Source organism: Lissotriton helveticus, chromosome 2_2, assembly GCF_964261635.1.
Source record: "Lissotriton helveticus chromosome 2_2, aLisHel1.1, whole genome shotgun sequence".
Taxonomy (NCBI): Eukaryota; Metazoa; Chordata; class Amphibia; order Caudata; family Salamandridae; genus Lissotriton; species Lissotriton helveticus.
In genome coordinates this window covers 159,879,197-159,893,199 of record NC_136060.1, presented here as the reverse complement: position 1 = coordinate 159,893,199, position 14,003 = coordinate 159,879,197, and the positions used below count along the sequence as shown (strand labels likewise).

The window sequence follows — 14,003 nt, the reverse complement described above, 5'->3', positions numbered from 1 at the left end:
CTTTAGGATCAAAGGACGACGCCATGCAATACATGGCACATATCGACCTTCGGTCTTGGAAGACGCAGAGCAACGGGACCTTGAGGCGGACATATCCTTAGAAGAGGTTAGGGAGGCTATTACCAAACTCCGGGCGGGGAAGGCGTCAGGCCCTAATGGCTTCCCAGCTGAATTTTTTTTTAAAACGGCAGATCTTCTGACTCGCCATTTTTTAGGCCTGTTTGTGGACGCTGAGGCAGAAGGGACCTTCCCGCTAGACCTCCGCCAGGCTACGATCATCCCAATCTTTAAGGAAGAGAAACCGCCCGAGGAGTGTTCCTCATACCGCCCCATTTCCCTCCTCAATGTAGAGGCAAAACTCTTTGCCACGATATTGGCCCTCCGCCTTCGGCGGGTGATCTCTGGACTGGTCCATCTAGACCAAACAGGGTTTCTCCCTGAAAAGGTGACTCGGTACAACCTGAGGAGAACACATAATTGGCTCATGGAGGTAAGCAACAGAGAAAGTCCACACTGGTTCCTCTCCCTTGACGCCGAGAAGGCTTTTGACGCGGTCCACTGGCCCTTCCTGGAAAGTGTGTTGAAAGGTTTCGGTTTTGGTCCCAAGTTCAGGAAAAAGATTGGCCTGCTGTACACCGACCCCAGGGCGAGGGGGCGGGTCAATGGTACATTGTCTGGAGACTTTCCTATATGGAGGGGCACCAGGCAGGGATGCCCCCTGTCCCCACTGCTGTTCGCCCTCTCTATAGAGATAATGGCGTGCGCAATCCGGCAAAATGAGAATATCCGGGGGTTTAGCATAAGGACATCGGACACATCTATGGAGAAACTTTCCCTGTATGCAGATGACGTCCTGCTATATATCACTGCACCGGAGACTACAGTACCGGCACTCTTCCTAGATCTTGAGCGATATGGGGCACATGCAGGCTACCAGATCAACTGGCAGAAATCGATACTATATGATCCCCAAAGCCGGAATGAGGGGTCTACGCTCCCAGACAGGCTTCAAACGACCAGGGAGGGGTTTCCGTACCTCGGGGTGTTCATAACGACAGATAAGGCACTCTCCTTTGAGAGGAATATTAGACGGGTGCTATGCAACTTTACTGAAGACGTGGCAAGATGGAAGCTGCTTCCCCTAATGCTCCTGGGCCGGGCGGCAATGTTTAAAATGAATATGCTTCCACGATTCCTTTACGCCTTCCAAAATTAATATTTCCCGATGCAAGCTAAGGTGTTCAAGGACATACATGCAGAGCTCCGGACCTTCTTATGGTTGGGAAAGCGGCCCAGAGTGGCACTCTCGACACTACAAAGACACCAATCTAGAGGCCTACTATTGGGCAGAACACCTAGTCGCTATAAATGAATGGCTGCACGCCGCAGCCGCTCACCCCACTTCTGCGCTAGACGACATACCATGGAAGCTCATACATGCCTACACTATCTGTACGGGGTAGGGAAGGGCCAGGCTGCTGCCGGCCATGAGACTCACGCTAGGGATATGGAAGAGGGCGACGAAAGCAATAGGATGGGAACGTAGACTAACGAAACAAACCCCACTATGGAAATGCGCCTGGCTAAAGGAAATTAATAAATTAAAGGGATTCAGGAGTTGGGACGCCATTGGCATGTCGACCCTGGGCGACGTAATGAAGCGAGGGGTGCTGCAATCGTTTCCCTCACTCCGCAAGGAATATGGGCTACAACACACACAATATTTTAAATACATGCAATTACGACATGCTTGGAGGGCGGAGGGGGCTTTGGCAGAGACGCTTCCAGAATACACTCCTCTAGAGGGATGCCTCCTACAAAAAAGGATTGCTGGTAAGGCAGTATCCCTCACATACAAAACAATAATGAATAATAGGCCAGACCGACTGGGGAACCTAAGGACAACATGGGAGCAAGAGGTGGGCGGCATGGATGAAGTAGACTGGGGTGTAGTCCTAATGCATCCAAGGGAGGTGGCAGATAAATCCCGCCTTCGGTTGATACAATTGAATGTCCTCCATAGAACCTATTATGATGGAGCACGCCTACGCAGGATTGGGAAAATACCGGACCCGGGGTGTCTGAGATGTGGCATTGGCATAGGGGACTTTTACCATACCATCTGGTCCTGCTCAAATATCCAAATGTTCTGGGGGGAGGTACTGACGGAGCTGGGGGAAGTACTGAAGACCACCATACCGTTGGATCCCAAGATTGCACTACTGGGAATGACAATTGATGTAGATCTGGCAAGACCATTACTGATCTTCCTGGCGCTGGCCCTAGTGGTGCCAAGAGAGACGTGGCACGGAAATGGGGGGCGCCAGACACACCTCACCTAGAAGAATGGAGAAGGGGAATGGACCTCTATATGGCCACAGAGAGAGTAACATATAAGGCAAGGGGTGTCCCAAAAAATTTGGCAGGGTTTGGGGCAAGTGGAGGCGCTACCACGGACTGGATGGAGGGGTGTGAGGTACATGGGGGGCATGAACACGCACTCGCCGAGGAGCAGATCCGGATGAAGGGTCTGAGGCTATCCTGTGAAGAGAACTGGGTAGGAAGACTAACAGCACTGTTGAACATTGCGACTTATGTTTCTAATCTAGGGGAAGGAAATGTGGATAGGGAGGTGGGGAAATGTGTGCTGCTTGATATTGACATGCTGGATGTTTACTTTTATGATGATAAAACCTAATAAACAGGTTCAAAAATATATATATATTGCTCCGCCTGGTAAACATGGAAAGGGGAGCGAAATTAGAGGAGTGGAGTCTATGCCCCTCCTTTCAAGGAACATCTTTATCCCACAGAAGATATCCCACAAATGTTGCATTCTTCTGTCTCTGTGAGCAGGGGTTGAGGCATACTACTGACTTCAGCAACAACTGCAGTGTGCGAGGGATCTTGGCCTGTGCAGATACACTCCTATGCCTCTTGATGGACACAGACTCTGACAAGTAAAAGAGCAAAAAGCCATCACTCTTGTTGTTTGACACACCAGCACAAAATGGCCACACTGTTGGAAGATCAAAATGTGACTGGCATTTTTAACATAACAATTGCTAAAGGGGAGAGTACTAAAAACCCTTAGTATATATTCTGTATGTGGGCTAATGCAAAAACGTAAATGACATCTAGAATCCCTCTCTCTTTACACTATGTATTAATATTTTTACTTGCACCACAAGTCTGGCGTCTCTAGCCCAGACCTAAAGAGTTCGGCAGTAAACCCTAAGTGAGGCCCCTTTGAGATGTTTGTATTCTGCTCCCACCAGCCATATTTCTACAAATGGCTATTGAGACGAAATGCGATTCACATATTGTATGCCTTAAGATCATCAATTGTTGTCTTGATTGGGAATGTAGCTTCATGTCTTTAAAGTTATCAGGAAATCAATACCTTATATATTGAATAATTATACAGCTCTCATAGTAAAATATAAATTCCAATTTGCCTTTAATTTTGGATGAAGTTGAATCCAACATTATAACAACTGATGACTGCATATTGTCAATACATCTGCTGAGAGCCAATTATAATGAATAAGTTATACCAATACAGGTTAAAAAACAGTCAAGAGAGCAAAGAGTCCGTAGAGTAAAGCACAGGGATATGCAATAAGGAGTTGCTGCCCTTCCATGGCTAATGTAGAGATAAACATTTTGGAAGCAGACAGACTGCACCATCCGATGATCACCATCGCCAGCAGAGTCCCCAGCAGCCCTCTACAAAACACAAAAGAAAAGTAGATTGAAAATAAGTTACAGATTGAGCTAGGTGTGTGGACATATTAGCTGACAATGGTTCAAGGAAGGGGTTGTGGAGTCAAGTTGTGGCAGCATGGGGCCTGATTTGGAGATTTGAAAATACCTGAACTTCAGGACTAAGGGCCTCATTTAGTTTGGCAGAATAGGACAATTCTCCTGCTTTGCCAAACTCGCTATCCCCATGCATCATTAAGTGGCAGGGAAATCAAAAAGTTTCTGATGATGGAGCCTCAGCTGGCTCTGCTATGGGACACCTGGCAAGCTTATAATCTGAAAGTTTGTTTCAACTAAAAAAAAAGAACACTAGGCAGACAAAGCAGTATGATACCAGCTTGGCACTCAGATCTCTTATACCTTCACTGAATCCATCGATGTGGCAGTTGCACTCACAACAGCTCTAAGTCAGGTAGCCAGAACTATCTAAATGTGGAGGATGACCCTTCACTTGATGGGGGTCATTTATGAATATTTAAATAATCCCCTTCGTGGTAAATCTGGAGGAAATTCCAACAGAGGAATTTCCTCCACACCTCTATGCTATGGAGAAGAACATTCCACTGGTGGATTCCCTCCTGAATTATCAGCTTCTCCAGCAGTTGAAGATTGTTTTTACCATTACTATTATTACCCAAATGTAATTCAGGACTTTGGTTTGATATTCCAATCCAATGCCTGATTCTATAATTAGAAAAGACACAAGTCAGTGATTTGGAAAACTAGACGTTCTTTTTTTTTAATTTTTTTTATTGGGGTTAAGATGCAATAAAAGGACATAGCACTCCATTTAACATAGACATATAAACAGCCGGGGGCGCGCGCCCAACATAAAATTGATACCAATATACACAGGAATAGCAATACCAATCAAAGAATAAATGCACAGTTGATAATAAAGGCATGATGATAAAAACCAGTTACCATAGGCCAACCCGGCTAAACATTCTTATAAATTACATTGTAATACTGCCTCCTAAATCACAATCTTGCTTCCCTCCACTTTGTAATTGGGGCCCAAAAGCGTCTTCCCATCTCCCGTTTTTTAATACCCTTCGCTTCATATAGACTGGACTCGACATTATGTATACCTAATAATCTAGAAAGCCACATCTGGAAGGAGGGAGCAGTATCATCTTTCCAGCCTGCCGAGATTAAAATCCGGAGTACAGCAACTGACATAAAAACTAGGGCTTCCTCTTCCTTCCCTAGGTTCAGCTTGGAATCCGTAGCCAGTAACATCAGGGTAGGGGATAGATCGATCTTATGACCTAGCAGCCCCTCCCAAAATTTAATTATCTCATCCCTAATTGGGTCCAGCTGATTACAGTGGAAGAACATATGTAGAATATCTGCTTGACCAACATTACAGCTAGGGCACCTGTCGTCTTCCCTTACACCCCAGGCGAACTGTCCAGCTGGAACTGGCCCTTGGAGGTGCAGAGAGTACATCGCACCCCCTTTAAAATCAGAAGGAATACTAAGGAGGGGGGTAAATCTAGGGCAGTTCTGATTTTCCTCTGTAATTTAATTCTCAGACAGGTTATATCGGATCTAGCCAGGCCAAATGCTAAACGAAGCAGTGAAGGGGTCTCATTTTTCGTCCGGCCGGACTTCTGCCACTCGACCGTAGAAAGACGTTGGCGATTAAGAGGAATGATCAAGCCCTTCCAGGATAAAAAGATGCAGGCATGCTTGATAAATCCGGCACAGTTAAAAATTATCAACGAAGGGAGGACATTGTTTTTCTCCTCAGAAATAAAGGTGACGGAGTATCGTGACTCTTTAGGCAGCTAGATTGGAATTTCTAATTTCTGGGTGGATACCGCTCTCTAAGCTAAAACTTTGGCCGGTACATATCGACAGATTGATGGATAGGGTCATCCTGGCTGGTGGCTGATTTTCGAACTGTTGTGTTTCTTTTATTTGGTCTTTAGGGCTTCACATTGGTTGCTGTTTCTTGATTGTTGGTGTATTTTAAATCCTCACTGCTATCACCGTGTCTCCATCACATGCACAGACCAGGTCTGAGTGCCTCAAAGAGGAGGGTGGGGGGGTTCAGGGGGGTAGGGTTGAGGGTGGAAGGGGGTGGCGGGGTTGGGGGAGGGGGGAGGGGGAGGGGGGCGGGTGTGGGTCTGGGGGAAAACATGGAAAAAGAGGGAAATGTTGCAGTATTGGACAAAGTATAAGATTATCAAAGAAGAGAACAATTAAGGATCAGTTTCTTGCTGCAGGTCGCCCAGCTCAGCAAGATGGCGAACATTAAAATTTGCACAATTAATGTAGGGGGTATGAACGACTGGAGGAAAAGGCAGAGACTGGCATATCTTGTGAAACACAACAGAATAGATGTTCTCTGTCTTCAAGAGACTCACCTCCCATGGGCCAAGAGGAAATTGCTGATCCTAAATGGTTTCGAGTTGGTGGCATGTTCAACACAATCCTCAACCATTAGGGGGGTTGCTATCTTGGCAAGATCATCTTTGGGAAAAGCTAGTAAAGTCAAAGCTGACAGTAACGGAAGATGGGTAATAGCCGAAATAGAAATGGGCTTTACACTAAGTGTCATATATGGTTCCAATAAAGACCATCCTGAGATTTTTGATTTCTTAGAAGTAGAGCTAGTCAGCTGGCCTACCCCTTTAGTAGTAGCTGGAGATCTAAACATCTCAGTGGATTGGGGTATTGGAGCAGTGTATTCTCGGCGGAAACCCAGAGTTTTTAGGGCAGTACAGGCTCTTATCAGCTCGCAAGGGCTGCAGGATGTTTGGGGTGTTAAAGAACCTCAAAATCCTGGTTTTACTTATTTCTCAAACCCCGCTCAGAAGTATACAAAAGAGGATTACTTTCTTATCTCATATTCTGAGATAAAAAAAGTAGGTATTACAAAACTCCCGAGACTAATCTCAGACCACAACCCATTGGTATTATTGTATGATCTAGGTAGGGTGGAAAGGAAAAGGACAGGATGGACTTTCGAACGGAGATTACTGGCGGATAATAGGTTCGTAGAACATCTTACTAAATCGTCGGGCAAATTTTTTGCAGCTAACAGATATAGCACCTCCCGTAATGGGGTCTGGGAGGCTTTTAAAGCTGCTTTAAGGAGAGAATCTATAAGCTGTTCCGCCAGGCTGAGAAAAGATGATAGGTGTCAGGTGGAGAAATTAATAGGGAAGTTAGTGTGTGTTGAAGAACAGCATGTCAAGGATATTGCTTCAGGGGGGATAGCAGTGAAAGCCAAAATGCATTGCTGGCAGTTAAAGCTGCACTGCAGAAGGAGGTAACTCAGAAGGCGATCGGGGAGTTTCAATCCTCTAGGGCCAAACGGTACGAAACAGGGGAGCAAGCGGGTAGAGCTCTAGCCCTTCGGTTAAGGCAGGAAAAAGCTAAGAATGTAATTTTTCGTATAGAAGAGGTTGGGAATGAATATACTGAAGAGAAGGATATATTTAGGGTGTTTGAGAATTTTTACAAAAGGCTTTATGATGAGGAGGATCGTGTTAGGAATCAGGGGGGTGAGTATTTGGATAGGGGCCCTTGCCTGGATGACGCAGCCAGAGAACAACTTGATAAAGATATTACGCAAATCGAGGTCAAAGCCGCACTGCGGGAATTAGCCCCTGTCAAGGCATCAGACCCAGATGGGATCCCCCTGGAGGTGTACAGAGCGATTGAATCTGAGATCGCCCCACTGTTGGCTGATTTGTTTAACGGGGTTGTGTATTTAGGGGTGGTCCCTGACTCATGGAAGGAAACTAATATTATAATCTTTCATAAGAAGGGGAAACCAAGGGAAAATCCAGAGTCTTATCGCCCGATTTCGTTAATTAATTCGGATACTAAGTTTTATTCCAAGATATGGGCAAAGAGGCTGGGCAGGATCATTGGCGGTCTTGTATCCCCGTGGCAGCATGGGTTTGTCCCTGGTCATGGTACGACAGATCACATAAGCAGAGGAAAACTAGATGTTCATTGGAAATTAAAATGGCATTCATTATTTTATCATATGTACTTGTATTCATGATTTAGCAAAGTTTTTAACCCATCCCAAAATTATGACAGGCATTTAGAAAACAGACAACTATTCATTATATTGTATCATTGCAAGATTTTGGTGATAAGTATACTTTGTATTCTAAAAATGTTATACGTGCAGATACGTTTTTCAAGACCTTTTATTTAGGCAATAAACCAGCAAAAGTACACAAATCGAGGCAGTATTTCCTGATACTACCCCTCATGCAAAACACAGAATCCTAACAATCTGTTTGCCAATGTGGATCGCACCACACCTGGAGGACTGCGAAACCTGGGGTACAGTCTTTGCTGCAACCTATACCAAAACACATGGTGTTCCGTCTATGGTGGTAATACCAGATGTCCTGAAGCAGATTCAAAATGAATACGGGGCAGAGCCTGCTTTAAATCTAGGTATGAAATTACTGAAAGATTTAAAACAGGTCTCAACAATATTATTAGCTAATATTAAAGGTGAAGCAGCATCCGTGGCGATCCGCCAAAAGCTAAGAGAATTTGATGTAACTGAGCAACCACTAGAACTATCCAGAATAATAGAAAAATCCAAAGAAGAACTAAGTAGAGATAGTTTGGGTGGTAAACCAGTGAAACCCCAGCTGACTGAAAGTTCTGAAACGACTCTGTCTTCCAGAATATATGCTTTGGACAGCATAGTATCCTCTGCCATAGACATAATGGAACAGGATTTGGTCATGTTACAATATGGTCAGTCACAATTGTGTTCTATAATGCTTTTGGGCTGGACGTTACAAAACCTTCGTTCAGTCTATGTGCCTTGGCGTCTAATCAACACCACGTCATTATTTTCTGAATTTAACCTTATAGATAAACAAATCATATTGGCACAGAGGGGAGCAGACTATACGGTGCCGAGCATTGAAAAACTGGAGAGATTACCATTAACTGTTTCTGAGAAACCAGCAACAGAATGGATAATACACGGTACAATCACTCTGCCTGTTACGATTCTCCATTTTCAGTATTGTTTAAAACATATACCAGCAGGCGTATATGAAATGTTTGGTAAAGAATACATCAAAACATCCTGGGATTTACCTTATACACACAAATGTTGGAGTGGGGGAAAAGAAGTGTTTCGTAGGGATGTACGTTGTTACAACGCATGCTTTTACCACGCATGCTTTTACAACGCAGGTTTTTCAACGCAAGTCGTTACAACGACTTGCATTGGGGGGGTGCTGGATAGTGAATAGTTTAATTTACTATTCCAACTCCAGTCCCCGTGGATAGTAGGGAAGGTGTTGGATAGTAAATTAAACTATTACCTATTCTAGAGCGCCCCCCAGCGCAATTTGTTGTAATGATTTGCGTTGAAAAACCTGCGTTGTAAATGCACTGCGTGGTAAAAGTTGCGTCGTAAAGGATGTTTCCCATTTCGTAGTGGTAAGAATTGCGAAAATGCACTTAGTGGTTCACTCTTATGGCAGGGTATTAATTTACATGGGCCTGCGATGGTTCCTCGAACAACTTATCCTGTCACCTGCAAGGTTCTCCAGCTGCAGTGATTGATTACATTTTTAGGCAGCTTTCTAATGGAAATTACATTATGTTGAATGATCACAGCTGCTGTGGCATGTTGCCAGGAACCCCTTATCTCGTAACTGTGTCAGCCAGGGTCATTTGCTGTATGCAAGTATTGTTTCCTAAAACTAAGACAGACGGGGAGTCACCATTATGGCCTTCACTGAACATCTATTCTATATGAATTGATACTTTAAGCAGAATGAAAGCCATTGTTTTACAAAAAACTGTGCCCCTGACCTCGGCCAAAGAGACGTATGATCTGCAAGTTGCAAGGACTTCTGCAGAGATACATGCGCTTTTATCGACAAACTGCCCTATACATTTCTCAGAAATGTTAGGTTGTATCTTAAACATGTCTGATATGAGTGGTGTTGTACATGTATTTAAGACAGTTTTTTCGGGACTGTTAGCACCCTTTATAGCAGTCCTAGGCATATTTCCAAACTTCGTGCACTCTGTGTTTGGCAGCCTGCCTCTTGGTTTGGGATTAGTAGCAGGGATACTATTTTTGCTCATTCTGCTCCGAGATGGCAAGCCAAGTCACGATCGACACCCAGACAACCTTGGAGAACACTCTCCTGGCAATGAAGTGTCGTGAGCGCATGATACAAATACTGGGATTGACTCGTTTAAGAGACTTGAATACCACGTGGTTTCTATCATTCCGACCAATCTGGCAATCTTGCATCTTACCTGTTCTACGATGCCTGCTATGTGGAGAAGAATGCGTGCTAGACATTTGTCTGACACTCCCATCATTCCTGCCAACGGAAGCTGATACTTTGCTTGAACCAGTAACGGCTCATGCACTGTGTTGTCCCCAGCGGCTACCAATCCTGATGACGGCATTCGTTGAGATCTCACAGACGCAAAATGCAGACGGTGAGGTACGTGCAGCAACAGGCACACAGGTACCATCTACTTCGAACATTGCTAACGCGACTGACGCTGACGGCGATGCTTCTCATATATGTGCTGTTGATCTGCTTAACGAGGTAGTCCAACTTTCACCTACAATACTAGACAAATTCTTTACATGCTTAGAAGATTTGATGTTTTCTCCAAACAATGACACTGACTTTTGAAGTTAGCACACAGTGTTCTGTGAGACTCTGAATTCGACCTTCACTTTAAAAAAAAAAGCTTCCTACTTTGGAACTCCATTTTTCTATGATCAGACTTTTTTCCAATTTTATGTTTTTGGCACAAAGTAATCTGCTTAAAGTAGAACTATTCCTAGTGAACTAGAATTCTTTGAAAACTTCCAAGAGGCAATATTTGACCTTGTCCACACTCAATCAGTTTATATATTCTGCCATGTAATGGTCTCGACTTTTTCTTCTGTATTTAAGAGCCATTTCATAAATGTATTTTCATAATTTATTCGGATAGCGTTTTTCGAATGTCATCTATATGCTTTGAATGAAACATTGCTTTTAAATGCGTACAGCACAAATGCCCTTTTCGTGTACAACCATTTCGAATGCATTATTATGTATTTTGGGTGGGTTTTTAACACATCATGTTTAGATATGTTTTATGTGTTTAGAACTTAGTAATGTCGTACATAATAAAGTGGAGTGGGTGTTGTGTGGCGTCTCATGTACTTTGCAAATGACTATTTCCTAGGGGTTCTTTCCTGACTTTATTATGCCCGACTTTACGTCAAACTATGGCATTCCTAGACACCTTCAAGGTATAAATATACCTTCACTTGCTCAAGCAAGACACAGTGATTCGGAGCAGTTCGACTATCTACTTGCCGATGCAGCTCGCTCCAGCAAGTGCCGAAGGAAGCCGACCCTCCAGCTGGCGCCCTGATCGAGAGACTGCCTTTCTCTTGCCGAGAATCCAGCTCAACTGTTTCCAAGCTCCCCTTGTGGGGTGTTGAGAAATCGAGTCCCGAGACTGAGATACCAGACCTTCTTCATTCTAAACTAAGGTATGCAGATGATTAGAACCTAGAGAAATCTTGGATAGATTCTTGGCAAAGAAAACTAAAACCTATGCTACACAATACTTACTTCTTCCCGCGTACTAAACTTAGGTTAGGTACATTGGGGTAGGCGTATTTTAGAAGCACCAGTTGAGTATTTTTAGTCATTGTTATTTATGTAAGTATTTATGTATGGTTTAGAAACCATACAATGCTCTTACGGTATTATTATATAATATTGTTCTCACTGTACGCATTATACTTTGCAGTCTGCATTACGATTGTAGCAGTTCCCTTTTCTTGCATGAGAAAGAAGACTGTTCAATAAACCTTTTATTGAAAACGCTCGTCTCTCTATTTCTCTGCAACTCTGTAGGAACGAAGCATGCATGAGTGAAATACTTATCGATTGTTTCCGCGACTCTAGAGATACATTTCTTATTCTTGGGTAACAAAGTTGTCATGTTTATGCGGTTGTCAGAAAATAAATCCCTTTTTGTGAATTCGAGAAAGTCTCTAGTGACCTCTGAGCTAGCTGGCACTCACTATTAAGTTTAGTATATTCGATAGAGACCTAGTCGACCTCAGTCCTATGTCTAATCTATAGGATATAGTATTCCAATGTGCAGAACCTATTGGGAAAATAGGAACTACACTACATAGGCGTGGTCTGCATTTGGAGTGGTGGGAGGAGTTACACCTGCACCTGAATAGGGCTCTGCTTGCCTTCTACAATGCTGTCTCCATTGGTGTGTCTGGGGCCAGGGCTTACAGTGTGAATGTGGGTGTTGTTCACTTCTAATATGTGTTTGAAGTGCCCACAGAACAAAGACTTTTGCACCATAAATAACGGGGCTGTGACCCCATAAAAATGAGAAGACACTGCGTTGACCGCACCTGGCCAGAGGACTGCAAAGAGGAACCGCCAATAGACTGGACTGCTGGCCTGCTGCCTGTGGGCTATGCGAAGGACTACCACTTCGCCTAGAGAACCCTTGTGCTGGCCTACCTGTGTGCACTTTGCTGGTGTGCCCCAGTGATCTCACAAGAGGGCTGCTTAGGCCCCTGGTCCATGCCAGTAGAGTGCTGGTGAACACTTCATGTTCCCTTTATTTGTCTCAAGGGTGGAGATAGGCTGACCTGAAGCAAGAAAAGGGTGTTTTGTGTAGTCATCCAGTGCTTGGGCTGCATTTCTTCAGGGCAGTGGTTGAGCCACGGGAGGGGAGAGCTAAAGCCGGAGAAGCACTCTCCCTCTCTTCTCCCGGCATCATGATTGGTTTTGGTGCAGCTGGGGCTCCGCTAGGTGGCCCCAGGCTAACCAACAGAGCAAGAAGAGAGAGGATTCCCAGCCTGGGAAGTCCCCTGCATTGCCTTAGCAACACCAACGTCACTGGAGGCAGAGCCAGCTGCTGTGGAGGGCCGGACGGAGTTGAGCGAAGCTGAAGGAGATTTCACTCTGTGTCCCGCCGCCGTAGCTCAGAAGGAGTCAGTGCCCATGTCACCCAATCCTGAGAGCTAAAAGAGGGCACTCCGCAACGCAGTGGTGTTCTGCTGGAGGGCCTCACTCCTGGCTGAGCTGCCTAGTAGGTGGAATCAAGGACCCGGCCCCCCTTAAAAGCCACAGTAGGAGACTTGGGGAGGTCTACCGACATACGACGGACATTGTCGCAGCTGCACCGCATTGTAGTGGGTGGCTGCACTTTTACCTGCTGTTGGGGCATTGAGTCTTTAATGCACTGCAGGGTAGAACCAAACGCCAAGAAGACTCCTAAGGTTTTTTTTGTTAGAGTTTTATATAGCGCGAACTAGACCAGAGACATCGGGTATCAGAGAGCTTTACATAGCACCAGTTTTGTTACAGAAGGATGCATTAATTTTTGTTAGGCAGAGGGAGATTAAGTGAATTGCTCGGAATCAGAGGATGTTTAGCGTCGATGCCGAGACTCGAACCCGGTTCCCCAGCTTCGAGGTTGTCCGCTCTAGCCGTAAGGCTACATCCTCCCCCCGTATGCGGTGAGGTGTGTCCTGCCTCCCAGGGGAATAACATACCTGGGTGCTTTCTCAGCACTACTAGAACTATGGCATTCCCTGTCGTAGTCAAGCACGTGGCCAAGAAGCCTATGGGAAGAACACCAGGTACCCTCGTAGGAGCGCAGGTGCCGCTGTTACTGTTGTTCTAACTCTTGGTCATGAGATGCTGGTCATTCTTATATGCTATTCCCTGATGTGAATATGTATAGGGTGTTACATTGCCAGGGTTTGCACCACGGGTACAGAGAGATACAACGTCAGTATGATATTTCTATGATGTGTGCAGTCTACAAGTACTTGATGTTGTGCACTGATGGGGTTGTTATGACAATTGTCCAATTGGCAAAGTGATTGGTGTAATCTATGTGACGTCATGATAAGTGCCTAGTGGCACAGGGATTTATGTGATTAGGGTCTAATGTGTTTTTTCTATAATATAAAGGATATTTTTATATAACCTTGTATGGAGTCTCTTTTTGTGGTGTGTCTATGCTGTCACTGTTGTGTGAGTGTGTTGTGCAAACGCATTACACAGTACCTCTAAGATGAGCCTGTCTGCTTGTGCCAAGCTACCAAGTTGGTGAGCAGGGGTTATCTTCAGTGTGTAACTCCCTTGCCCTGACTAGAGTGGTGGGTTCTGCCTGAAATAGATGCATACCATAACCAACCAGAAACCCCATTTCCA

The 14,003-nt window shown here is 44.8% G+C and overlaps 1 protein-coding gene across 1 annotated transcript in view; it reads right to left on the bottom strand.

The window, feature by feature from the left end:
- Window positions 1–3,436: 3,436 nt before the first annotated feature.
- Window positions 3,437–14,003, bottom strand: part of YIPF7 (Yip1 domain family member 7) — a 623,048-nt gene continuing 612,481 nt past the window's right edge. The window contains exon 6 of the mRNA XM_078678244.1: window positions 3,437–3,729. Coding sequence (XP_078534370.1) covers window positions 3,567–3,729 — 163 coding nt within the window. The 3' untranslated portion in view covers window positions 3,437–3,566. The remainder of the gene's footprint in view (window positions 3,730–14,003) is intronic.